Source organism: Stegodyphus dumicola, chromosome 1 (genome assembly GCF_044657685.1).
Source record: "Stegodyphus dumicola isolate Sdum_Otavi_A_Nest chromosome 1, ASM4465768v1".
NCBI classification, from domain to species: Eukaryota; Metazoa; Arthropoda; class Arachnida; order Araneae; family Eresidae; genus Stegodyphus; species Stegodyphus dumicola.
In genome coordinates, this window is record NC_140768.1 from 179,589,464 (window position 1) to 179,614,954 (window position 25,491).

A 25,491-nucleotide genomic window follows, 5' to 3' on the forward strand; every position below is an offset into this window, starting at 1 on the left:
TGTCTACATGGAAAAAGCCATTTTTCAAATCTAGTGTCGTGAAGACTTTTGACTGTGCTAAGCGATCAAGTACTTCCGGAATTAAAGGCAGTGGAAATTTGTCTTTAATAATCTTCTTATTCAATTTCCGATAATCTATACATAAACGTTTCGAATTATTACGCTTGTTACACAAAACAATAGGCGCCGAATAATTAGAATTGCTAGGCTTTATTATGCCCTCTTTCAACCATTCCTTAATTTGATCGTCAACAATTTTTTGTTCCGCGAAAGACATGTATCTTCTATTTTGACAGACAGGAGTATCATCGCATAAATTTATTTGCATCTTGAAGTCAGATTGTCTATTTTTCCGAGGCTGGTACGAATTAATTAAATTACACAGTCTTTCTTTATGTTCTGCATTTGAAATATGCGATAAATCAATCTCGTTGACAGAAATAGCATTCACCAGATGTGAAAGGTAATTAAACGTCGAGCTACTTCCGCTTTCGGGACTTTTGTTTACATTAACAGAGACGCCAGACGATCGCGAAGGATCATAAGCACTCTTCAATGAGATAGCAATATTCAAATTTCCCATAATGCAACGAACGTTAGAATTTCGATATGACTCAGCAGTTATCAAGTTTACATTACTTTTATTCCGATGAGAAATTATTTGAAGGCCATTCTCGGTAAAAGAGAAGTTAAACTGACTCAATACGTCCAAACCTAATACAATTTGATTACATAATGACTTAACAACATAAATTTTCGTACGAAGTGAAAAACTATCAATTGAAATATCAGAAATGAAAAAGCCGATGGGGTACGTTTGCTTTGATTCAATTCCGTTTAATGTAATATCGCTACAATTTAAATTAGGAGAACCAATCTGCTTGTGTAACTCTACGCTGCATATCGTTACATCTGAATCAGTGTCAACTAGACTATCAACTAAATGATTATTTATTTCTACAGTCTTCATAATTCTATCCTTGTCACAAATTCATTGTAATAAAGCTGCTTGATGTGTCTCAGGGGTCTGCTCTGGACAGTTCGTTGAATAATGCCCGAACTTCTTACATTTTACACTCTTCGATTTGTTTACACAATGTTTTGAATAATGCCCAAATTCATTTGACCTTATTAACGTTAGATTGATTTCGGTTTGATGACAAAAGCTTACTTCTATCTTTAACTTGAGTGTCTACTTTCGGTTTCGGATTTTTGAACTTATCATTGTCCGATCTCATTTTATCATAAATTTTAAACCTTTGTTTAAATTCAGATATTGTTTCTCAACCATATAGTATAGTTTTCCTAACCACCGAATCGGGAATACCATCAATAACATATTTAATTAATGAAGCATCTTCAATGTTACCTCGCGAACACATTTCTTTCATTTTCAAAAAATACTCATCTAAAGATTCATTAGGCATTAATTTACGTTTACATAACATTTCATGCAACTCAGCAGAATTAAAAGCTTTACCATATTCAGATTTCAAAAGTTTTTTTAACTTACACCAGTCATTAACTTTAGGTTCACTCTGAATAAATAGTTTCGCTTTACCTTTTAATGATCTTTTAGCAAAAACTAATTTATGCAAATCACTTAATTTTAAAGAATTTATAACGTCTTCAAATTCATCAATCTATTTATCAACATTTTCATATGCATTACCAGAAAAAGGATTAACAATACTTTCAATATCAGAAAAACTAAGATGAGGTTTAAAATGATCTTGAATTGGAAGCTGCATACTGTTGTTTACTTGAGACTCATTAAAACCAGGATTGTCTCTTTGATTATCATCAAGCATTACTTCAGAAATTTTATTAATAGTTTCATCTTCAATATCACTATTTTCTTCATGCAAGATATTTTCAAATAATACAGATAAATCACATAGGAAAGAGACAATTCGGGTTACGACTTCCGTTTTTGAACCTTCTGAATTTATGCACAATACATTGCAAACTTTAATTAACTCATTCTGCACTGCATCTATTTTCTTATTAAATTCTTCAGAATCTGGTTTAAATATAAAGCCAGAAAATTCACGTAATCTTTTCCGGTTATTTCGATCTCCATCAGTATTAAAAATAAGCTTATGCAAACTTTTGATTTCAGAACTTTTACGGTTCTTTAAAGCTGCTTCCAATTCTGGAATTTCTACTAACTTCATATTGGAAAGAAAGTTTTGTACTCACCCGACAGATGATCGTCGTCAATTGGGTAATCCACACTTTATACGAGTAATCCAATAAATCGAATAACTTTCACTCAGTAGTTCAAAGGACAGTTCTACTACTCGAACATTTTGGAATTCGAGGCCGCACGGTTGGTCGCCATATTTTTTTGTAGAATTTGACTTAATTCACAGCATGAGAGCACGAAATAATATTTAAATGGTTTATTTAATATAAAGAAATAAAAGTAATTAAGAAAAGTATATAAAGATGAAGTTAACGGTATGCAGGATTAACATAATGATGCACCAACAGTCCTTTTATAAACTCTTGAAGACGTGTGAGCCTCCACTCTCGACCAGGTCTCAGCGCTGTCTGGGATGATTCTTACTGCGCTGGGCTGTGATGCTATACTGATGACGTCATAACGGGCAATTCTCATTCAGCATTGGACGGTATGATTTCCCACATATATATGTGTGTGTGTGTGTGTGTAAGATATAAAATGTGAAATAAAATTACTAATTTTAATTTAGCAATAAGTTAGAAATTTAATTTGCATATTTTTCTCACATATATATATATCTCACACACGCAGATATATATTATATATATCTGTGTAAGATATGAAATGTGAAAGAAGATTACTAATTTTAATTTAGTAATATTCACTTTACTTCTTCATTTTAATTTGGTTTGGTTTTCCCCATGTGTAACGTGTATACGAGCCAGTTTCCCTTAGAAAGTCCTCCACGAAGGCATCCCTCCCTTTAGGCAGATAGCCCTCGAGGCTTTGCCATAATCACACACACATACATTTTAATTTGGCTGCGTCCCTTTTCTGTCTTAAAAATACTGAAATATGAATTTAAAGTGTGTCATCTCAAAAATTAATCCACATCATGCCATTACGTGGCACAGCAGATATTTTGTATCCAATCGCAGTTTAGAATTTAAGCAAAGAAATCAAATCTGTAAATATCGCTTTGCAAAAATGCACACTTACTTCCGCCCTATCCTCTCGCTGTGCTAGCACGTGTCAATCGCCTCTCTTTGTCACCCATTTTCTAAAGATTTGAGAAGATATACAAAATTGTGTGGTGCATTATCGCATCCAGAATTATGTGTGGTGTCTGATATGTATCAAGAATACCCAACAATAAATTGATAACCTGTTTTGTCCGCGTCTCTCTTTGAACGTGATTATACGTAGCTACGCATTTCTATAATTCTATATTTGTAGCAAATAATCTTAATTTATCCTCAGAATTTATCACACACACAAAAGTAGTCCAGTAGAATGATACAAAATTTACAAAAGTCTACATCAAATTTCGCCGTTTAGAACAAGAGCATTGACGAAGACACAAAAATTGCAATATCAGATGTCAATTCTTTTACTTTTTTATTCTTGCCGATTTCGCAGATGGGTAAGGAAGAATGTTTTTCTAGTTTATGTTTTAAACATTCAACTGGAAAACCATGATCGACAGGGAGTTAAGGAGATAATCTACTTTTCAGCGAAGAGTTTAGTTGAAATCATCAAATGAAAAATATCTTTGGTCATTTTTTTACAAAACATTAAACTGTTATTTGATTCTAATGAATTAAAACTATTTGCTGATTATCGTGTAAGAATAAATAATGTAATTTACCATTAGGCAATATAAAACAACTCTTTTGTAAATGTTACTTGTAGTTAACTTTTTTTATCAATTTGAATATTTCGCCTAATCTCTAGCTTTCCATCTCATGTAGCTGATGCATTGTATCAGCCAACAATTTAATACTTCTTAAGTATTTACTTGGAAACCTCTTACAGGTAGTGTCCTGGATTTTGTAAGTCACTATCTTAAAGTACACCGGAAGTTATAATGACAGCATAACATATCGACAACGTGTATGTCATTTATACACCCTACCGTGCATATCTAGACGTCACCAGCTGGGCTGTCGAACTGATTTATAGGTAAACCTAGAAAGGGGAACGCTAAATATGCACTTCCCATTACAGGCGTGTCATCCTGCTAAGGCTTACAAGACAGCTGTGATGTTCCGTGTCTGTTGAAAGCAGCATTGCATCTTAAATCCCTGTCGAAGGTATTCATAAGCTTTGGATCATATTTTCTCAATAATTAATATTTCGCGTGATGAGGAAAATGATTTTCTGACTGAGATAATTTACATCATGTTTCAGAAAGCTTTGTGGCCGATCTTTTACACTAATTTAAATGCACTGAAGAACCAGAAAATTTTATTACTAAATGGATTGCGTATTGATATAAAAGAGTTACCCTGGAAAACTAACTTGTTTTGGTTTCATTAAGTATGAGAATCTGATAGTTATTTGCTTTGATCAAGCTCTGAAATCAGATTCCTTAAACAGAGTTCAAAGCAGATGATACTTTGAAAGTGTGTGGAGTAGGTTTCTCATGAGATTTGTAGTACAGGTAAAAAATACCTGTGCCCTTGACATTCTTTATAAACTTTTCCTAGCCTCAACGCCTTGAGTGCTTAAATAGTTGAGCTAATGCAGTTATTTTATATTTTATGTCTGTGGGATTCTCACTTGTGTATTTCTCAGTTACTGTAGAAAGTGAAGAATCTTAAGAGCTGCTAAGAGAATAATAGCTTAAGTTCGTGTGACAAGAAATAACAAGATAGAAGGGTAATTAACCCTTTATTATTTCAATAAGATTTAACAGAACTCCGTTTTGGAGTGTACAATAAAATCCGACACTTAGGCTATAACTTAAAAGACTAAGAAATAAACTAAAACTAATTTTAAACTAAAGAGACATAGCCGAAGCTATCAAAATTTAATGCAGTTAGCCCCTTAAATACGAGATGACTGCGAAGCTAGCAAGGGCCTGAGTACGGCCGAGCGTAATGAGAGTTTTGAGAAAGAGTAGCCAAAAAGCAGACGCGCGCAAATCAGAAACTCTGATTCTCTCTTTCTCAGCAAGTAGAACTTCGCGGTTAAATACCGCTCTTCCTCATTATGTATTCAGAGTGTTTCTAAAACTACGTTCTGGCCGGAAGTAGTAAGTTGACGTTAAGAATTTGACAGGAAAGGAACTTTAACTTAAAATTTAACTTTTAATAAAATTAACATAACCCTTACATGTCTATACTTAAACAGTTTTTACTTCATATGGGAATGAAATATCTAATCTGAATCCCCATTTGCCATAATTTTTAAGACAAAACTTTTAAACTGAAAGGAATTATCTGTTTTTCTATCAAATACTGATTTAAAGTTAAACTTGACCATAACTTTGCTGAAAATTTTCCTTTCTTGAATGTCTTGTCTTTATTTTCAGTTACATCTGAAAACTTCTAGTCAACAATAGCGCTTGCATCTTACCTGAAGAATTATCTTCTTATTCTTGAATGCCTTCTAATAAGAAATCGGAAGTTTTTCAATTTCCAGATTTTTCAGAAAGTTTTATTTTATTTCAAGGTGGACAAAGAACACGTGATCCGTTATAGAGGAGCAGAGGGTTTGTTGGGTCTAAGGCTTCGCGTACAGCCCAAACATTTGGATGAGAACGAAGGAATGCGACTGAAATGCACGGCTACCCTTTCCAAAGTGATCAATACTCGTAGTGAAGAGACCACCCTAGGTGGTAATCACAGAACATCTGGACTGACTGTGGCAGAAAATTTTGGCAAAGGTAAGCATGATGTAGTTTCACAACCCTTTTTTTAACAACTATGAGTAAATATCAGTCTTAGTTCTTTTAAGCAAAACATGTGAATAAATATGTTCTAAAGTATAGTAAGTAAAATAAATGTATTACAATAACATATGCTGGACATTCATTTACCCTTTGTTTCTAGATCTTAGTTAATGTTCCATAATCTACAAGTCATTTTTAAAATAGGATTCAAAATTTGCACTCAGTTTTGTTAATCAGTGTTTCAAAAAGTTGGTTGCCTACTTTCAGTTTTTAAAGATTTGATAAATAACATTTAAAAAAGTAAAATAAACATTTAAAAAATACTTATGTCATTGAATTGTAATATACTCTATACAGTATTACAATAGGTATTAGAAATATATATGTATATAATGATAGCACAAATTTTGGAAGTACTATGCACAGAAATGCTGATTGCGTAGTTACTTAATGCTTAAAGCGTCCATCCATTTTTGAAGAAGAAACAGTCGAGCCGGATTAAATTCCTTTTATTTATTTAATTTCCCATTTTGTGGTCACAATTCACTTGGTACTCTACTCGTGCCTATTTAAGAACATTTACAATTTTGATATTATTGCTATAGAAGCGAATAAAGCAGCACACACATGATTGCAGAAAGACGTCTGGTCAAGAGGAAAGCACAAGCAAAAGTGACGCATCAGTTCATAGAAAAAAGGAAGGCAGTCAAAATTTTCAGTTTTTTAGTTTTGGTTTACAATTTGGTGATTGGTCAAGAGGCATCTGCATTAAGGGTTACGTAAGATCGCATGATTAATTTGAATGTCGCAGCGCTATTTACACTACACTTACAGCGCTATTTTTAGGACAGAGCGATGAAATTTCCAAATGAAATATAAAAAAAGAGGTTATAGTGAATTAAATTTAGAAGTTTGCTTTCATATTTTTTATCTTATATGTATATTATATATATATATGTACACAAAATGGATCAGGTTTTGGGCTGTTCTGGTAAGGACGTTTCGAAAGCAAAGCTCAAATTAAGCATTTCTTAATTAACTGATTAGGTATCAGAAGATAATACTTGAAAGTCATCATCTCCTGTATCAGAAATCACTCTGATAATGTATTAGTTTAAAACTTTTAGATAATCTTGGCAGCAGGTTTATTCCATAAACAATAATATGTTTAATTACATAAAAAGTAGTACAACAATTTTCAATGGATTAAAGTTGGTATCGTAGATCTCCCTGATAATATTGTTGCGTGCGTATGGGTTCGTTTGAATTGAATGCACAAGTCCATGAAAAATTGACAAAATTTTATTATTATCACAATAAAAAATGCTTAAATTCCCTCAGATATTCTTTCAGTATTACAATATCTCACAGTAGTTATCTTTCAACTATTGAAAAGTTCAACAAATGTTAATTCAAAACAGCTAAAAAGATAGCTAATCCGCGAATTCGCTACAATCAACAAGAGCAGTTTTCTAAACAAACTCTTAAAACAACAACAAGCTAACTAAAATCGCTGACTAACTGAATTGAAATCGAAATCGAAATCGAGTCAATGGCTAGGCGGCAATTAGTAGCCAACCGCTACTTTAACCGTCTCTGTTGGTAAATTGCCCTAAGGCGTTGGTACTATGAAGGCGATTTATGCCGCGCCAACTAGGCGAAACTTGTCAAATTTTGTGAAATGTAGGTGGAGTGGACGGAGATGATTGGCAGGAGCCTGTCACGTGGGTGGTGACCCACCTAAGTTCAGACTCCGAGCAAAGCAGCTTAAGCGTGCAATGAGAAATATTGGATATATTAATAATTATCAAGTTTTGAAACAGGTTATCCAGATTGGAATAATTAAACTAATATCGCGATCTAAATGAAGACAAATGGCACAACTAAGTGCAACAGATTAGCTAAACAAAATATTCAAATTCATCCTTGCTGTAAAACACAGATTGGACAGTGGTAGTCACGTGGGGGTCACCCTCCCGTGAACTGTCCACAGCCAATGCATCTTGAAATAGTAGATATCACAATTCAGTGAAGTCTTGGTCTGAGAAATTAAACACTAAAGTTCTTGTACAACACTGAGGCACATGAGTTACTGAAACTATACACTATGTACATATAGGGACGGCGGTATTTGAGCGAAGTAGCAAATGGTGAAAAACATTTTACACTAGCAATAAATAATCAGAGCTTTGAAGATCCAAACTGAATTGAGAGGTTTTCCTCCTTTTTATAAGATTTTTAAACCGCACGCGAGAACTTTCTGGAACTTTCTCGAAATCAAAAAGAGATATTTATTAAATGTTAAATGCACGCGCTCTTGTATTTTTAATTTTCCGGCTTAGCTTTCCTTTAATATTCGTCACGCGCTGCACTGCGCGGGAAATAAAACCATTTAATTTACAATTCAACTAACATTAGCTCTTTAAATGCCAAATCCGTAACAATATATTGTAAGATTATCAGTACACATTATCCTTATATAATAATAACATTATCAGTGGAACACGGATGTTTATCATTACGGTCCGTAAAAAGTTAAAATTTAATTTCAGATTTTAAGAATCAGCTAAGTTTTCAGCTTTAAAAATCAGCTACATTAGCTAAATCTCCAGCTTTGAAACTGAATAATTTCTGAAACTTATATATATATATATATATATATATATATATATATATATGTTTACTACAGTAGACATTTTCATATACTAACATAAAAAACTAAGGTAACGAACACAAAATGGGTATTATTCCAAATATGCTCAGGGAACTCAAATGAAATTCCATGCCGATTACTTCATTTCAAGAGTAATTAAGATAACAATACAAAATAATATGAAAATGTTAAATTATGTATGCAAACTTCGAAAAATTTAAAGAAATGATTATGCAGTAGATCTCTTAGAAAGAAGTGTTTAATAGGAACAGTAACCGCCTTTTATAGATTTCTTAAGCCACAGAAGAAACTAATGAGAATTGCTTCTCATTCTTTCACAACTGCCAGTTAACTTGGTAGAGGGTATTGGGAGGGAGTGATATGTCCCGGAGAGACACACTTTACAAGTTCCTAGGTTATAAAATTTTCAGAGACCTTAACTTCTTATATTAGGTTTCTTTAAGCAAACCTGGATTCCCCTGTTCTGTAAAAATTATTATCCATGAAAATAAGCTGGGGGTCAATGAGGGGTAATGGGAAATTCGCTTGTAGGGTGTGAAGTTCTCGTCTCTATAGTAATGTTTAGTCCTATGATCGTCCCTGAGGACTGATCAGCTTGGCACCATGCTTGCTTCATAGTAATGATCACTGTCTTTTATGTTGGAAGAACGAAAACCCATTCCATACTGTTTCATAAAACAATTTTATTTAAAAAAACCACATAGAGTTTGACGTTTTCTACGCTATATTATGTTTCATTAGATAAAAGAAGATAATTGTTATTCTACTGTTGTATTGTTATTCTTTCTAGAAGTGATGCTCACGGCAGCACGAAATGATATTTAGAATATTAGAAGATTTAGAATGATATTTAGAAGATATGATATTTAGCAACACGAAATGATATTTTTTGTACAAAATTTATATTACATGTCAGCTAAATACTTTTTCCAAAATATATATTGGCAGGTTTGTAAAACATAACTCAATAGCGAGAGTAACTTTTGATATTACATCTTATTAATTCCTGTAGTACCTTAGCACATACCAGTTATACACTATCAAACGTTAATTATATGTAGATGCCCTTATTAACAGTTTCAATTAAATTGAATATTTTATTTACACTTCACTTTTTTAATTAAAGAATATGTGTGCGATTAGAAATTGCTTTTTATTTCTTTCGCGGAATAGTTTAAATGACATTTAGCAGTAGAATAAAGTTCATAATTTCAGAAAGCACCAAATAATTGTTTGTTTCCATGACTAGATGCAGTGAACGAGTCATTAAAGGTCTTCCATTCGACTGATCGACTAAAGGTTGGGAGTACAAATACAGGTAAATTCACTTCGCTAAAGCACTAGCAAACAGTTATCTGCTTACGCATATTTACACTCGGTTGCTTTGCTGTTCATCCAAGCCACGTATACAAATATGAATCTAATACGCCAACGGCAATATTTGATCTAGTTCATCCGCATCACTTTTTCGTTATTTCGTACTAATTCGGAAAAATAATCCCGCTCTGATATGTTATAAAAGTTAAATTATTTTTCATTCCAAAGTTCAGGGAGATAAGACAATTTTTAACGATTAGAACTTTCTTTCTTTCCACTGACAGCGAGGCAGCCGGTCCACTGGGTACTTAGCATATCGGCCAGGTAGCCCCGCTGACGGAAATAACTTGATCAACATAACACACTTAAATATACATATTGTGCTCAAGACGAGTGCTGGGGGCAGTGCAAACAAATGCTGGACGAGACGATAGTGCAGTAATGAAAGAAGGGTGCATTGCGGATGAGAAGAACAATTTCAGTTACATACCGTATTTTTCGCCGTATAAGACGCACCGGCATATAAGACGCACCCAATTTTAAAGGAGGCAAATCTAGAAAAAAAAGATTATGAACCAAATTCTGTAGTAAAATATTTTATATCAACTGTATAAAGTTAACAGCAGTTTAAGAAAAATTTTATGTCAACCATGTAACATACTAAGAGCTATCTTTAATCTCTTCATAAATCTATAGCACCACGATGGTGATCCGGTGAAATCCTGAATGCCTTTCTCCACAGCAATGCGTTTGGCTTCATAGATTATCATTTTTGTTGAGACAGAAAGTCCATTTTTCCGGTGACGTGTGATCCACTCCTTTACTTCTACCTCTAACTCTGGCCACTTTGCAGTTGGTCCACGCAAGGTGTGCTTGCTTTTATCCAACTTTTGGAACTGATCCTCCTGTTTTCTCCACTCTCTTATCATTTTCTCAGTTGGAGGTGGTCCAAAGTGTCTCTCCGCTGCTCTGTTTCCATGCTCCTTAGCAAATTTTATTACTTCCAGCTTGAAAGCAACTTTATATGCCAGTCTCTTCTGCTTCGACATCTTGATGGGGTGGTATGAAATATGATATATTTCATTCAGATATACCATACTACATATATCACAGCTCACAGCTATCCGCGCCTCCGCTTGCTCCCGCACTGCGATTGGCTGAGCGAAGAGACGCGTGCCTTCACCCGCTCCCGCGCTGGCTTACGAGACTCTAAAAAGTGCACAAAGCCAGCGCGGGCGTCACCATATGGTGACGGCGCGGGAGCGAGCGAATCAAGGGTCAAGGATCAAGGAAGTTCGTGTTACGGAGTTCTTAGGCATAAACGCCTTTACCTTTACATCATCTGAAGAATAAAATGTCATCATCAAAAGAGGGAATTTTCTAATAAGGTAAAAATTTTGTTAAGCCGAAAAAAGCTTTTAAGAATAAGTGCCTTCACACTGAAAACAAATATAAAACTCAGAAGGTCTAATTTTGCGCCAAAAATAAGAGCCAGAATAAATTAGATAGGGGCAGTCATGAGCGAAGGCACGCGCCTCTTCGTTCAGCCAATCGCAGCGCGAGGCAGAGCGGGGCTTCCTGGTCTCAGACGGCGCCAAGAGGTGGAAGGGAACGGAGTGGCCGAGTATTCTTGCGGTAAGGTATGTATGCAGAGGTGGAGGGGCAGCGGAGGGCCATGGTGGGCTTTTGTATTTGCCGTATAAGACGCAGGCACTTTTTCCCCCCCTGATTTTGGGGAGGAAAAAGTGCGTCTTATACGGCGAAAAATACGGTATTTACAGAGATGGATAGGTGGTTACAAAAAACATCCACAACGTGAACAATAAATGTGTACAGTTTTATGAGCAATTAACAAAGTGACTGATAAAACAGTAAAAATAGTATCTAAAATAGGGCTAAATACTAAATAGCAATACTAAAAATAATAAGAAGTAAAATACTAAAAAGCGAAATAATAAAAAAAATAAAAAATGGCAAAACCGTGAAAACAGTACATAAAATAAGGCAAAATAGTACATAATTCAAGGTTCATAATTCAGGGTTTACCGTTCAAGGAGATAAGTATATACAGGGAATAAGAAAAGCCGAATAAGATAACTTAAGATAAATTAATTCATTACAGGTACAGAGCATACAGGGGCTGTGCTGGTGACGAGAATAACAGCTGAAAATTACTCCAGCCTGTCTGAGATTTTGCGTGCAATATTTATGCAATCGCATATGCGTTTCAATGCATTGCGATTTTTCGAAGTATCTTCGGCCCATACATGGATGTGGTTTGCTACTGGTTGCCTAAGATGATATTTGGCAGTCTCTCTGCAAACGAACTGATAGTGGTCCGGATCTCCTTCCATCCCGCATGAGCAATGGTTGTATTCGCGTCGTCTGAAGCGATGCAGGTAAGTCATGAAGGGACCATGTCCTGTTAGAAACTGAGTGAAATGAGACGAGCCACTTTTTAGAAGCCGGCAGACTTTTGGAAAAAATCCGTGAACTGTTCTGCCGGTGGTCTCTGTCTCCCACAGATGTTGCCAACGTTTGAGTAATTCTCTCTCGAACTCAGCTTTTAAGAACGAGCCCGGAAGAGGCACGTCAAGTGTGCAAACGGGTGGAGGGGTCAGTTGCTGCTCTTTTGGCTATTGCATCTGCAATTTCATTACCCAGTATTCCGGTGTGGGCAGATACCCACTGGAGTTCAGGCCTATAGTATTTTGGTGTTCTTAGTAAGAGTTTTTGTATGGCCCTGACGAGTGAATTTTTACTACATATGCCTTGGATTGCCTGGAGGCTAGAGGTTGAGTCTGAATATATACTGGAATAGTTATTTTCCAGTGCGTAGACAAGTGCAGCTTTTAATGTAATCAGTTCAGCCTGAAAAACTGAGTTGTGGTGTTTAAGCTTTGTTTCCCAGGTCTTTAAGATCTGGTTCCCATGTAGAATACAGTATCCGCTACCGGTGCCGCATGCTCCTTTGGAACCATCGGTGTAGATTGCAGTAGCTTTGAATCGCGTTGGTGACCTGCAGTTAATCGAGATGCTGAATTCGGCCGGGTGGCAAGGTGGCTCGGGAATGCTTTGCTCATAGTCAGTATAAACATAAGTCCTGTTCCATAAACTTATTGTCTCTTTGAGTCGGAGCACTCGCACTATTGCACTCTCACGCTGAGCTAAGAGATGCAGAGGCGGCAGTCCTGAAATCACGTTTAGAGCATCAGTGGGCGAGATTTTGTATCCTCGGGTAATGCTTAGGAGGAATGGTCTTTGTGGAGCGTAGCAGATTCTCCATTTTAGTAGTGATCGTTATGCCTCACAAGGAGGAACCATACAGTGCAATACGTTCAGCAACTACAAAGTACCACGTCTTAAGCATCTTTGAAGGAATTCCCCATGTTGGTGCTGCTGTTCTGAACATGGAATGAAATATCCTGTGAAGTCGTGACTTGACCTCCTTTAAATGTGGCATCCAAGTGAATGTGTCGTCAATTATAACTTCAAGGTACCCCAAGTTTCTGACTATTTTAATATTTTTCCCATGAAGGTTGATACCCGGGGTTTTTCGATGGCGCTTACCTGGGCAAATAAGCATACCTTGGGTTTTTGAGTTGGCAATAATTAACTTATGGTCATTGACCCATTTGGCCATCTTGTCCATTGCTTGCCGCGCCTTAGTCTCATATGCTTTGCGGCTGTTCCCTTTCGTTACCATCAGAAAGTCATCGTCATAAGCCAGTATTTCCGTGCGAGGATCTCATATGCTTTGCGGCTGTTCCCTTTCGTTACCATCAGAAAGTCATCGGCATAAGCCAGTATTTCCGTGCGAGGATCTGTGTTAAATAGAGTCAGCGCTGTGTCGGATACAAAACTCCAAAGCAGTGTACCCAGACAGGATCCTTGAGGACAGCCTCTATTGATGGAATGTGAGTGCACTCCTGCGTCCGTAGTGGCTTGTAAGCGGCGATCACTTAGGCAGCTGTAAATAAGGTCAAAGAGGACGATTAGAACTGTAAAAATCTACAGCATTAAACTTTGCGAAAGAATTCCTAGAGATTATCCTAGTACAGAGGCTGTTCACACATTTTTAGACGATGTATATTGTATTCACAAAACTAAATTACATAAAATTCTTGTGTTTTAAATGATTTGACATCCCTTATTCTGAACTATCTTTCGACACCGCAATTTCCAGGGTAATAATGCCTTTCGAAATGGCAGAAGAGGTATTCTATCCCATTCCTCCCGAACAGCTTTCCAGAGTCCTGTTAGAGTTTTGGGACAACGTTTGGATAATGCAGTTTTTAAAAGTCCGAAAGCACAAAAATCCTTAGGTGACACATCGGGAGATTTAGTAGGGATATCAGTGAAGGGTATGCCTTGATACCAGTTTTTTGTTCCATTTCTTATAGGAAATTTACAGTGGATTTTGATGTGTGACTGCTAACTTTGTCCTGATGGAGTCTCACAGATTGATGGCACTGTGGGTAAAGCGATTGTATTTCATTCAGAAAAATTGGCGATAAAATATGTTCCTGATAGTATTTGGAGTTAATCTTGACATTTTTTTGCACTCTCTTTATTTTTAACTTGCAATTATAAGAAAAACCAGCAACAATCATGAATCTCTTAAAAAACTTCCTTTCGATTCTTTTAACCATGTATTTAAATTTTTTTCCTCCCATTTTATGATAATAAGTGGCTCTTTTTTTTTTGTTACAATCATTTAAATACACCCATGCTTCATCTATTGTGGCAATTGTTTTCCATTTTTCTTTGGATAAGTGTTTCTCATATAGAATTCTGCAGCGTGTCCTGCGTTGAGCGATATGCTTTGGAAGAAGACGATGCACATTGCGTTTTTTCGCTTTCTTAAGATTTAAATCAACGTTTATCATTTTGTTTACAGTGCACACCGAGCATTTTAATGATTTTGCAACTTTCCTTTGAGTAGGGGGATTTTCTTTTAACATTAAACAACGTACCTTTGCAATAGTCGAAGATGTCCGTTTTTTCCTTGGATACTTGTTTGGAATTTCTGTCCCACTTGAGGCTCCAATTTGACGTTTTTTTCCTTTCTTGTTGATGATATTACCTATCGACGCTTTAGATATCAGAAAACCATGACTCTCATATCGTTTTTGGATAACGGAGTATGCATATTTCTCTTCGGAAAGAACGTAAATGTAGCCTTCGAACCACTGCTTTGTTAAATTCGCCATTTTGAATAAAAACAAAGCTTTCAAGCCACAGACGATAATTTTGACTTTTAAAAACATAGTACAATTGCAATTACTTCTTTTGCAGCAAACGAGGTTTTATTACCGCTTACCAAAATCGTCTAAAAAATGTGCGAACAGCCTCTGTATACTGTTTATCTACGAAAAGAACAGCTCCCGCCAGTGTTTGGCGGGTGGCGCTTGCTATAGCAACAGGGCTCGTATATTTCAAATAGGAACGAACCAAGGGTTGCCAATTCATCTTTAAATGTGCCAAGATGGCAAAGTAATTCTTCAAGACAGCCCTACAGAAAATGGGATACGTTTCTACGGCAGCAGACAGCTGCAGACTAACTGGCGAAAGCTTTTCTTAAGATAGACACAGTGTTCGGTACACACGAGATGCGGAGACATTTGGCGACTGGTGGTGCATCGGATGGTTCAAACTTGTCATTGTGGTGTTGGCCACAATTTTCAAAATCGTGCCAAGCTATACCGTATGCTAAGATTTTATCGAACTCCTATTTAATAGCCGACTCGATTTAGAAAGTACAGATTTAATAGGGTACAGCGAAACTATTGCAAAATTTTACTGTGATTTGTGCATTGCTTAGTAGGAAAATCCACCAAATAAGAAATGAAGATACATATTTTTAGTGGTTTTAAATGTGCATATTTTGATGCTTATTTCACTTACAAATTTTTTCCTTGATAATTAACTTGGTAGTAAAGAACAAACAGTTTATTTCATAGTGAGATTCATCTTATGCAGCAGTTTGTCTAAATTTTGGCGAACAATTATTTTTATGTTAAGTCGCACAAATATTGAACTACAAAGTTGCCATATAAGGGATAAAGATTATAATATTATAACTGAAACTATATATATGAAGGGGAATTCGATTTATATATGTAATTTCAGAAGAAATCGAAGCTAGTTGATTTACGGTGAAATACATTGTTTGAAAATGGAATAATTTATATTTTGTTATTTTCAATGAGTATTTTTTAATACTACTTCTCAAAATTCCTGGTCACGTTCCTTCGAAACTGAGATTTTTTTACCCTGGTGGAAAATTTCTTGCGATATGTTTAAAACTATATCTGAAATTTCTTATTTATCCTGAAATACAGCGTTGACTTCTGATTAAATAAAATAAAATGCTTTTATTGAGGTATTCACATGGGAAACATTAGGATCTAAAATACGACAAAGAATAAGAATTAATTTTGCACACATGTGTATATATGTATACTTTATTCTTGTTGAATGATTCGTTATTACTATTGTTCTTGAGCACACTTATTTCTGATTATAGAGTTTGGCAGAAGAGATTTTCAATTACGTCTTCAAAGTTTCATATTGAAATTTGGGACTATTTAATATTTCAGAATTTTTCTTAATATTTCAGATGTAGTGCCTATCTCAATTTTATGAAAGAGACTTAACCATTTAGTTCAGCTTTTTTATTGTTTAAGCAGCCGATTTTTTTGTTGCATTAATTTTTAATTTATTTTTTCAGCTGCTTTTAATTTCATTCATTTTTGGAGTCATACATCTGAGAACCACTCCGGTTTTTAGTCTGATAGTTTTGCATTGAATCACACAACGCGATTTTTAAATTTTGCAGTCTGTATTGAAGAGTTAAAAGAGAAATTTAATAATAAACAAATTATAAATGAAAAATAACAATTAAAATACAAAAGAAAAATTAAATATTATTGTTAAAATAAAAATGGCAAACCTAAATGCCTGTATGAAAACTCAAAAACGTGTACAGTCGAAAACAAACAATTAAAAAAAGAAAGCAAAATCTGAAAAGGGTTCAGATTTTAACGGTCGCTTAAAACGGTTTCTTAAGGTTTTTCTACGCTTTCGCTGAGCTCGCAGTCTGCTGTTACACTTACTCCTGCTAATTCACTTCTTTTTACCTTTTCAGTTTTATTATTAAGCATCATTTTCTTCGCACTTATGCCAAATGCAATTCAACAACAAAACTGCAAAAATTTTAAAAGCAGCATAGCAGCATATGTTTAGAATTTCCGATGCAGTATTGTCTTTTCTCAGCTTATCAAATCATTTTCACTTTTTTGGGTAATGTGGCTCGCAAAACTCTTTCTTTTTATTATTATTAACGTTTTGTGTGTTAAATTTATTAATTAAATATCATGTTCTTTGCACTTACCCCACATACAATTCAATTCAACAGAAAAATCACAAAATATTTAAAAACAGCATGTTTAGAATTTCCAACAGACAGTCATGCGCGCTGGAAGTAAAAATGTTTCATTCCTTACAGGTTGTCACTGGTCGCTTTCAAACTGTTGATTTTGTTAATCAAAAATTCGTTGAAGTTTTACAAAATATGAAATACATACAGATCGAAATTTAATATTCAGACTATGTTATTCAAAATTTGATTCAAAAATTCAAATTCAAAATTTGGAGGACTATGTTATTCAAAGTTTGATGGCCCTAGGTAGCGTCGTTTTTTCACAGTGCGAGAAACATACATACATACATGTATACTTCATTACTTAATTTCTTTAAAAATAATACAGGGAGATAATATTTGATTGCAACAATTTCAAAAATGATTTGACGTTTATGGTGGAAGTTGCAAAATCCCGTTTCGAGGCTAAAAGCCCATTCGGGCTAACATTCTTTTTGGCTTAAATATATAAAAATAATATGAAAATTTAAAAAAAAGAGAAAAAGAACAGATGAATGCTTCCTAAAATGCTGATTTCTGACATTTTTTAACTAGATCATTTAAGAAATTTTACTTTAATCTGCAATTTAAATATTAATTTCTTCTCTTATATACTAAGCAATTATTAGCGCATTTAAAGGCAAGTTGTTTTATTTAATTTTTTTTTTTCAATTTTTTCTCAGTTTCATTTAATTAGTTCTAGTAATGTATTAGGTTAATAATATAATTCTTAATTTTCATTTACAGAAGTAACAGCTGATGTCCTAAGAAACCAAAGAGGATGTTTATGCATTTTTAGACTAATTTCAATAAAGAATTTTAAAAAGGAAATGTTTTGAAATGAAAACTTCTGGCAACAGCTATATATTTTAAATAAGAAGTATCGTCTGCAATTTTAAAATTTATTTTTCTTTCAAAATGTCGCATGTGAACAAGCTGTAGATTGAATGATCTGTTTTTACGCTTTCCGAAGAGAAATATTCCTGTTCCACAATTCAAATACGTTGTGAAATGTATGATATTAAAATTTCATAATTCAAAAACGTAATGAAATGCATGGATTAAAAGTTCTGAAACCAAAATAAGCAACATCATTAATAGAAAAGAGAAAAATCATTACTTCTACATGGAAAAAACTCCAAACCAATACCGGAAATCAGTATGTACTTTTTGCAATATTTCTATAGTTAAATCTTTGCTGAAACGAGGAAATCCAGCTACCCAGAAATCGAAGTCTTTAAATATATCTGTAGCAACAATAATAAAATAATAAGTTAAGTACTTAAAATATACTTGGATACTACTTAAAGTATTTAAAAAACATAAAGTTCATCAGATTTTGCCGAAGGATGTGGGCTAACGCAGAACAATTTGTTATGAAAACTATTTAGCCGGAAATAAATGGATATACATTGTGAACCTTAATGAAGCATAGATTTATCCAAATGACTGAAACAAAAATGTGTTATTATGGAAAACGAAGAGAAAAAAAAATGTACAAACCTGTTTCCATCAATGCAAAGAAAATCTCAATAAAGGGGTTTATAACTGTCTCAGCGTTCTCTTACAATGGGAAATTAAAAAGAAAATGAAGATGGGAGAAATTTTTTAAATCGACTCAATGTATTATTAACAGTTACTTCCTATATTTACAGAAAAGATCCAATTTATTCATCCCAGCGACTTTCAGAGTGTAAAACTTCATCACGACAAAGCAAGAAGTCATAGTTTGAAGAATACTAGAGCATTCCTTTGGAAAATGAAGACTGATACAGGTATAGCATATATACTCTTTCAACACATTCCTGCGAAGTCCTCTGAAGTTTCACCTATATACTATTGTGCCTTTAGTATATTGAAAAGAGCTCTTTCTAAGCGCAGACCCACTACAATTATCGGACTTAGAAAATTATCGGAAGAGGACTACTGGAAATAAATACCCCTGAAAAGTTTACAAAAACCGCTACTGTCATGGAAATGACAGCGTAGACTTAAAAGGCCTCCGAAATTGTTCTAAAAGTGTGTAAACACCCTCTGTAACACTCTTACTTTTCATTAAATCGCCTAAAACGTTTTTTCATTTAATTTACAATTTAAATATAAATTTTTCTGTAGCTGTTTTATTTTACAGCATTGTTATATAAGTAATTGACAGCACGTTTATAGATAGTAGGTTCTAATTTAAATTTTATAATTTTTTCTTAACTTTAGTTATTTCTTCTATAAGTCTATTAAGATAACTCTGATTTCAGGTAATTAACATGATGTACATATGATGTCAAAATTCTCCCTGTAGAAATAATAAGTAATGATATTGTAAAAAATCTACTATGGTGGGAAGATTTTGCGCTTTATTTTCTTCATTAACAGAGGCGTAGCTAAGGTTTTCGGCGCTCGGGGACACCTAAAGATTTTGTGCCCCCTTTCTGTGTTCCAAGAATTGAAAGCATTTCATTCTGAAATGTGTACCATCAGTTTGGCGTGCCTTGGATGAGCTGCGCTCGGGAACGGATGTGCCCCTTGCCCCATCCTAGCTACGCCACTGTTCATTAGAGTTGGATTTAAGGGAACTCATACACCTTAAAACCCATAAAATCTTCGAATATGCGACTGTTGCAAGAATTGGGATAACTTTTTTTTTTTTTAAAGCAATTACTTCCAACTTCTTACAGCTGACTACGTAATATAGCTGCTTTCTGAAATAGTAATCAGAAAGTTTGTCTTCCCACAAATATTTCTATAATTTAATCCGCTTTGTGACAAAATTTTTCGTCATGTTTCCACCTTGCGCGCAGAGTTTAAAACATTCTGTTGCATAATTTAATTCCATATTTAATATATTACTTTTGTAGCATTTGGAAACGACTGTGAACCAAAACACTCTAAGAATGAATTTCATGCTAGATTTTTATTTTATTTGGAGTTGAATTTATAAAATGTGTTTTATTAAAAAGTGTGCAATGCTTTCGTCCATAAAATTTTTTAATATTCATCAGATTTTTGGTTCAGTTAGAAAATAGCGCCCATATAAATAATTCCATCCAATTTCAAGTATGTACACTGCTCAAAAAAAAAAAAAAATGGGACAGTGCTATATCTCCCGTTCTACTGGGGCGATTGACAAAATTCAAACTACGTTTTTCATGTCTCGAAAGCGCGACTTAGGATATATATTAGATTTATATATAGTACTATTCTAACATAGGTATTTTGACACAAAATCGGACTTTTTCTGAAATAACATACCAATGTTTTTACATATTTCGATTCTACGACTCAAATTATGCCAGAAACCAAGTTTTGTAAAAATCGTACGATTAGTTTTTAAAATATTAGCTCTCAAAATTTTAGCTCCTCAATGTTAATTGAATTTGGCAAATATTTATTAATATCTCTTTTTTTATTAAACTTTTTTGATTTTTTCTCTCACATTTCGAAATTTTGGTTCATTCCGAATAGAATTTACCCATTTTTTGCGTTTTATTTTTTAAATTTTTATTTTTAAATAATTTCTATAGATTTTTCGAAAAAAATTTTGAATTATAACCTATAAAATTTTTACCATCATCTTAAAGTAGGTGTATTTTTAAGCATATCTGCAAAAAATTAGACTTTTTTACTCAAAATTTTCTAAGATATACACGAATTTACATAGTTTCGCGTTTTGAAATTTGGCACCTTTTTTTTGAGCGATAATAACGCCAAATGTGGTCTATGGATTTTTGTTACACTGAATTGCCACAGCTATTTTTAACCTTAAACTTCAAGTAAAATTTTACGGAGAATTAATTATATGACATTTTTTCCCTCAATGATGCGTAATAAATATTTATTAATACTATATGAAAGGCTATTTTTTTAAATTATAGATGATATTATTCAAATTTTTAACTATTTTTTTTTAAATTTCTCTCGTATCTTTTCTTTTTTTTTAAAATTTAAGAGTAAGTTTTTGTAAGAGTAAATTTTTACCTTCGGCGTTTTATCGTCTGCTACTTTACTTCGTTTAAATCGAATTGTCTAAAACTGAGAATTTTCGTTTCATATTTATTTGAATTTTATGACATTAACTGCATAATTTATTTCTAAACAAACTGTTGCTTTTGAAGTGGCTGAAAGAGCGGCTGATACTATTATCCATATTTTTAAAGCACAATATATTTTTATAAAAACATAACATTTAGAATAATCATTTTTTATAAAAGTCAAATTATGATATAAACATACAACCCTCTAGAGACTGAATTAATGGAAGTTCAATGGTTATGTAGAAATGATCTGCAGCTACTTAATGGCTGGATAAGTCAGCAGATTCTGTGGACAAGTAAGAATAATTATATAAACGACACCAACATTCTCGATTCAATAAACAACGAGGATACGATGTTTACTAAATGAATTAAGAAGTTTTAAAACATAAAAAATCAACTCATTTTTTTCCTAAAATGTATTTTTGTGCGTAGCGTATTTTCATTATATCCTTAAAATTCTAATTTAGAATGTAATTGTCAAGAACTGAATCCTAATCATCAGTAATATAATAAGTAATTATTTCTGTTATTAATAAATCCTTCTTATAAAGTAATTGCAAATATTTCAAAAAACTTTCTGTCTGAATGCAAACATTTTTCTATGCAAATATTTTAAATTTTATATTAATCAAGATTGCACACCATATTACTTATTTCCACTTCAATTCTTACCGTCAGTTCTAGTAGAATTTACAAATCAATTATATTTAATTAAGGATTGAATTGGATTATTTAATTATGGCAAAGCACACGAGGGCTATCTGCCTAAAGGGAGGGATGCCTTCGTGGAGGACGTTCTAAGGGAAACTGGCTCGTATACACGTTACACATGGGGAAAACCACGAAACCGCCCATGCGGCCAGCCCGTTCGCGGGATTCGAAACTCGAACCGAACTACCAGTGTTCAGCGTCTTTACCGCTCGGCTGTTGGTGGGCTATTTAATTAAGGAATGACCATCTAAGTTAAGAAACAGCGTACCGTAACAACATTTCAGTTATTGGTTCCGTATCTTTCATGTTACTCCCGATTGGCTAGCTACAGGATTTTTAATGAGTATTCGGATTTTACTAGTAACTTCACTTGGAAATCGCGCTTAAACTAGGTTAGTTGGTTATTTGAACATAGAAAGAACATGGGAGCTATTTGATTAAGATGCTTTCATAGAGAATCTTTGTAAAGAGAACCTAAAAAACTACGAAAACCAACCATGCAGCCTGGGTTAGACTGAGCAGCAAACAATTAGTATTTAACAATATTTTCTTTTTCAAATGCTAGGCAACTGATGAGGCTCCAATTAAATCTCCAATTTAATATTTTATTTGTAAATATTTAAAATATTGTTGTATTCTTTGACACAAAAAGCAGAATTTAAGTTTTGTTAACTCGTTAGTAAACTACCAAGCCGTAGTGCAAAGGAATATTCAATTTCTTCGGCAATAATTGTATTCACTTAATATTCTTGGAATATGAGCTAAAGAAGGAACGTTCTTGGAAGATTAAAGAAGTGTTTAAATCCAGTGATATTAGGTTTGTCTTACAAGCTCAGGATCAAAACGACTCTGCAATTGCCCGAGTAGTTGACTTGTAAATGGATGTGAATTAAACAGATGACTTTTAATCTTACGTTATTCAGCCAGAAAACGTATTCCAAATGTTTTGTATTGCATGACAATGCATCTTTTCATTATTCAATAACCAGTCGGAGAACCGCTTGTGTTCGGAAAATAAGTATGTATATTCAATCGTCCTGCATGTTCTTCAAATTTGTCTTCTTGTGATTTTTTTTCTTTCTCAGAAACTAAAGTTGCCTCTCAAAGGAAAGTTTTTTGACATTGAAGAGACAAAATTAATATGACATCTACTTTTAGAGGCATGTGAAAAACAGATCTCTACAAACCTTCTCTTCCATTACATGTTGTGCAGTCAGACAAAAAGTTACATCAGCGTAAATTCTATAATCTATTTTTATTCCACTCTGATTACTTTATTAACATACAGTGAATATATACTAAATCTTTAACTTTAGCTTAAGTAATTCGGAATTTTTGACGGAATTGTTGTCGGAACTAGGACTTAGAAGATAAGTCAAATTAAATATTTCGATAACCCAGTAAATTCAAGTTCGAAATTTCAATATTTTATTTTCGGAGGGAGGGGAAATGTTTTCAGTTTTGGTCCATTATAATAAGTATATTTGCTTCGATTTTTTATTTTTCCATAAAAGCGAAAATTTTACGCATGGTATACATATAACGCATAGCTTCAAATTAAAATTTAATAATATACAGAGTGGTTATAATTAAAGTTCCACATTGAAACGGTCATAAAAGGAAAACTACTGGATCAAATGTTATCAAACTTGGAAATCGTGTAAAGGAGGTCATGGGAATTTATTTTCCGCGAAATAAAGGAAGTTCGAAACCTCACCACCAGGGAGGGAAATGGCGCTGTATGCAATATTGTTAAACGAAATATGGGTCGGAATCTAACTTAACCTTTTGTTAAACGGGTTCAATATGTTGTATACACTTAAGAAACTTTGAAGTAGGCAAATTATTATTTAAAGACGTTAAATTCGATAAATGTCGAGTGCGCCATCCCTGTAAGTGAGAATTTCGTCCGTGAAAACCACGAATTAGCGATTAGAAAATGTGAGATCGCAAATCACTCTCACAAGTGCGTACAATCTGGAAATCGTTTTCTTACAGATCGCTAATTTGTAATTTTTTAAGCCTGAATTCGGCACTAAAACATGAAGATACTGATTCAAAACGCTTTTAATCGATTTGGGCCAAAGAAATCTCTCATGTTATCTATCTAGTTCCATTGCATTCTCCTACTGCATTCGATTGCATAACAGTCATTTCACACCGTTTACTCTTGAATGACAGCTAGTTTTATAAATGAACCATTTTTTTCTGAAGAGCAGTCGACAGCTGGACCACTGCGATTGCAGTTCCTTAGAGCCAATATTAAAATGTTTCGTGATACATGAACTGCAGTAACGTGGCATTTTAGATACTACGATTTTTATGCAGGGCTGGGCACCACCTCAAGAGTCTCGCATAGTTACTTAGGCAACATTTCACAAATGAACGTCTTATAGGCCAACACTTCCCCTCTTCCCACCAGACCTCAACCTCTGTGACTTTTGTCTATGAGGTTATCTCAAAAGCACTGTTTATGGTGATAATCTAAACAATTTGGCAGAAATGAAAAATGTGATACACTGATAACATTCCTCCTGATATGCTATGTGTAACGTGTATACGAGCCAGTTTCCCTTAAAAAGTCCTCCACGAAGGCATCCCTCCCTTAAGGCAGATAGCCCTCGAGTGCTTTGCCGTAATCTAATAAACCAAACCAAAACCAAACCTGATATGCTAAGAGCTGCTGTTGAGAATGCAGTAACATGATTTAACTTGCTTTCGGAAAATGCTGGACGCTACATTGAACATGCTTTGTAACACGTTTCGGAAAATATTAAACACATTTTAAACAGATGTTTTCGTGTCTTATTTCATTTAACAATATTGTATACAGCGCCATTTTTCCCCTGATGGTGAGTTTTTGAACTCTTTTTTTTTTTTTTTTTTCCCGCCGAAAATAAATTCTCATAACCTCCTTTACACGATTCCCAAGTTTGATAACATTTGGTCTGGTAGTTTTCCTTTTATGACCATTTCAAAATGGAACTTTAATAATAACCACCATGTAAAATAAGCTTTAAAAGTCTGACAGTTTGGTTCAAGTCCCAACTTTAAAAAATATATATATAAATATAAATTTTTATATTAATTCTCTTAGAAAGCATGTTTTAAGAAGCTAATTTTTTCTCTCGCGTTATAGATTGTATAAAAAAACATGATCTTTAATATGATTTAGATTGTTTCAGCCGATATAAGAATAGGGTTACTCTGTGGTACAGAATAAACCCTGCTGGACTATTTTATTTCTTTGTCATTTAGCAAAAATCTTTTAATTAAATTATTTATCCTTTGGACTTCGCTTTAAACTTTATTTATAGCTAAAATGACTAAAAAATGAAAAGCTGTCTTTAGCTGAAACGCAATTCATATAATTGATATTTTAAAAAATTGACAAGAATGCAAAATGTATGGAAGTCTAGCAGTCAAAAAATCTTAATTTTCTTGTGTGAGCACTGAAAATAACTGTGGAAG

At 33.9% G+C, this 25,491-nt stretch overlaps 1 protein-coding gene across 2 annotated transcripts in view; it reads left to right on the forward strand.

The window, feature by feature from the left end:
* Window positions 1-25,491, forward strand: part of LOC118198758 (synaptogenesis protein syg-2-like) — a 249,006-nt gene that overhangs the window by 214,802 nt on the left and 8,713 nt on the right. Inside the window, exons 6-7 of one of the 2 annotated variants that reach the window (XM_085823263.1) lie at window positions 5,645-5,858; window positions 9,788-9,856. In XM_085823263.1, the coding sequence (XP_085679389.1) occupies window positions 5,645-5,858; window positions 9,788-9,856 (283 nt within the window). The remainder of the gene's footprint in view (window positions 1-5,644; window positions 5,859-9,787; window positions 9,857-25,491) is intronic. The other variant, XM_085823268.1, reaches the window with a different exon arrangement.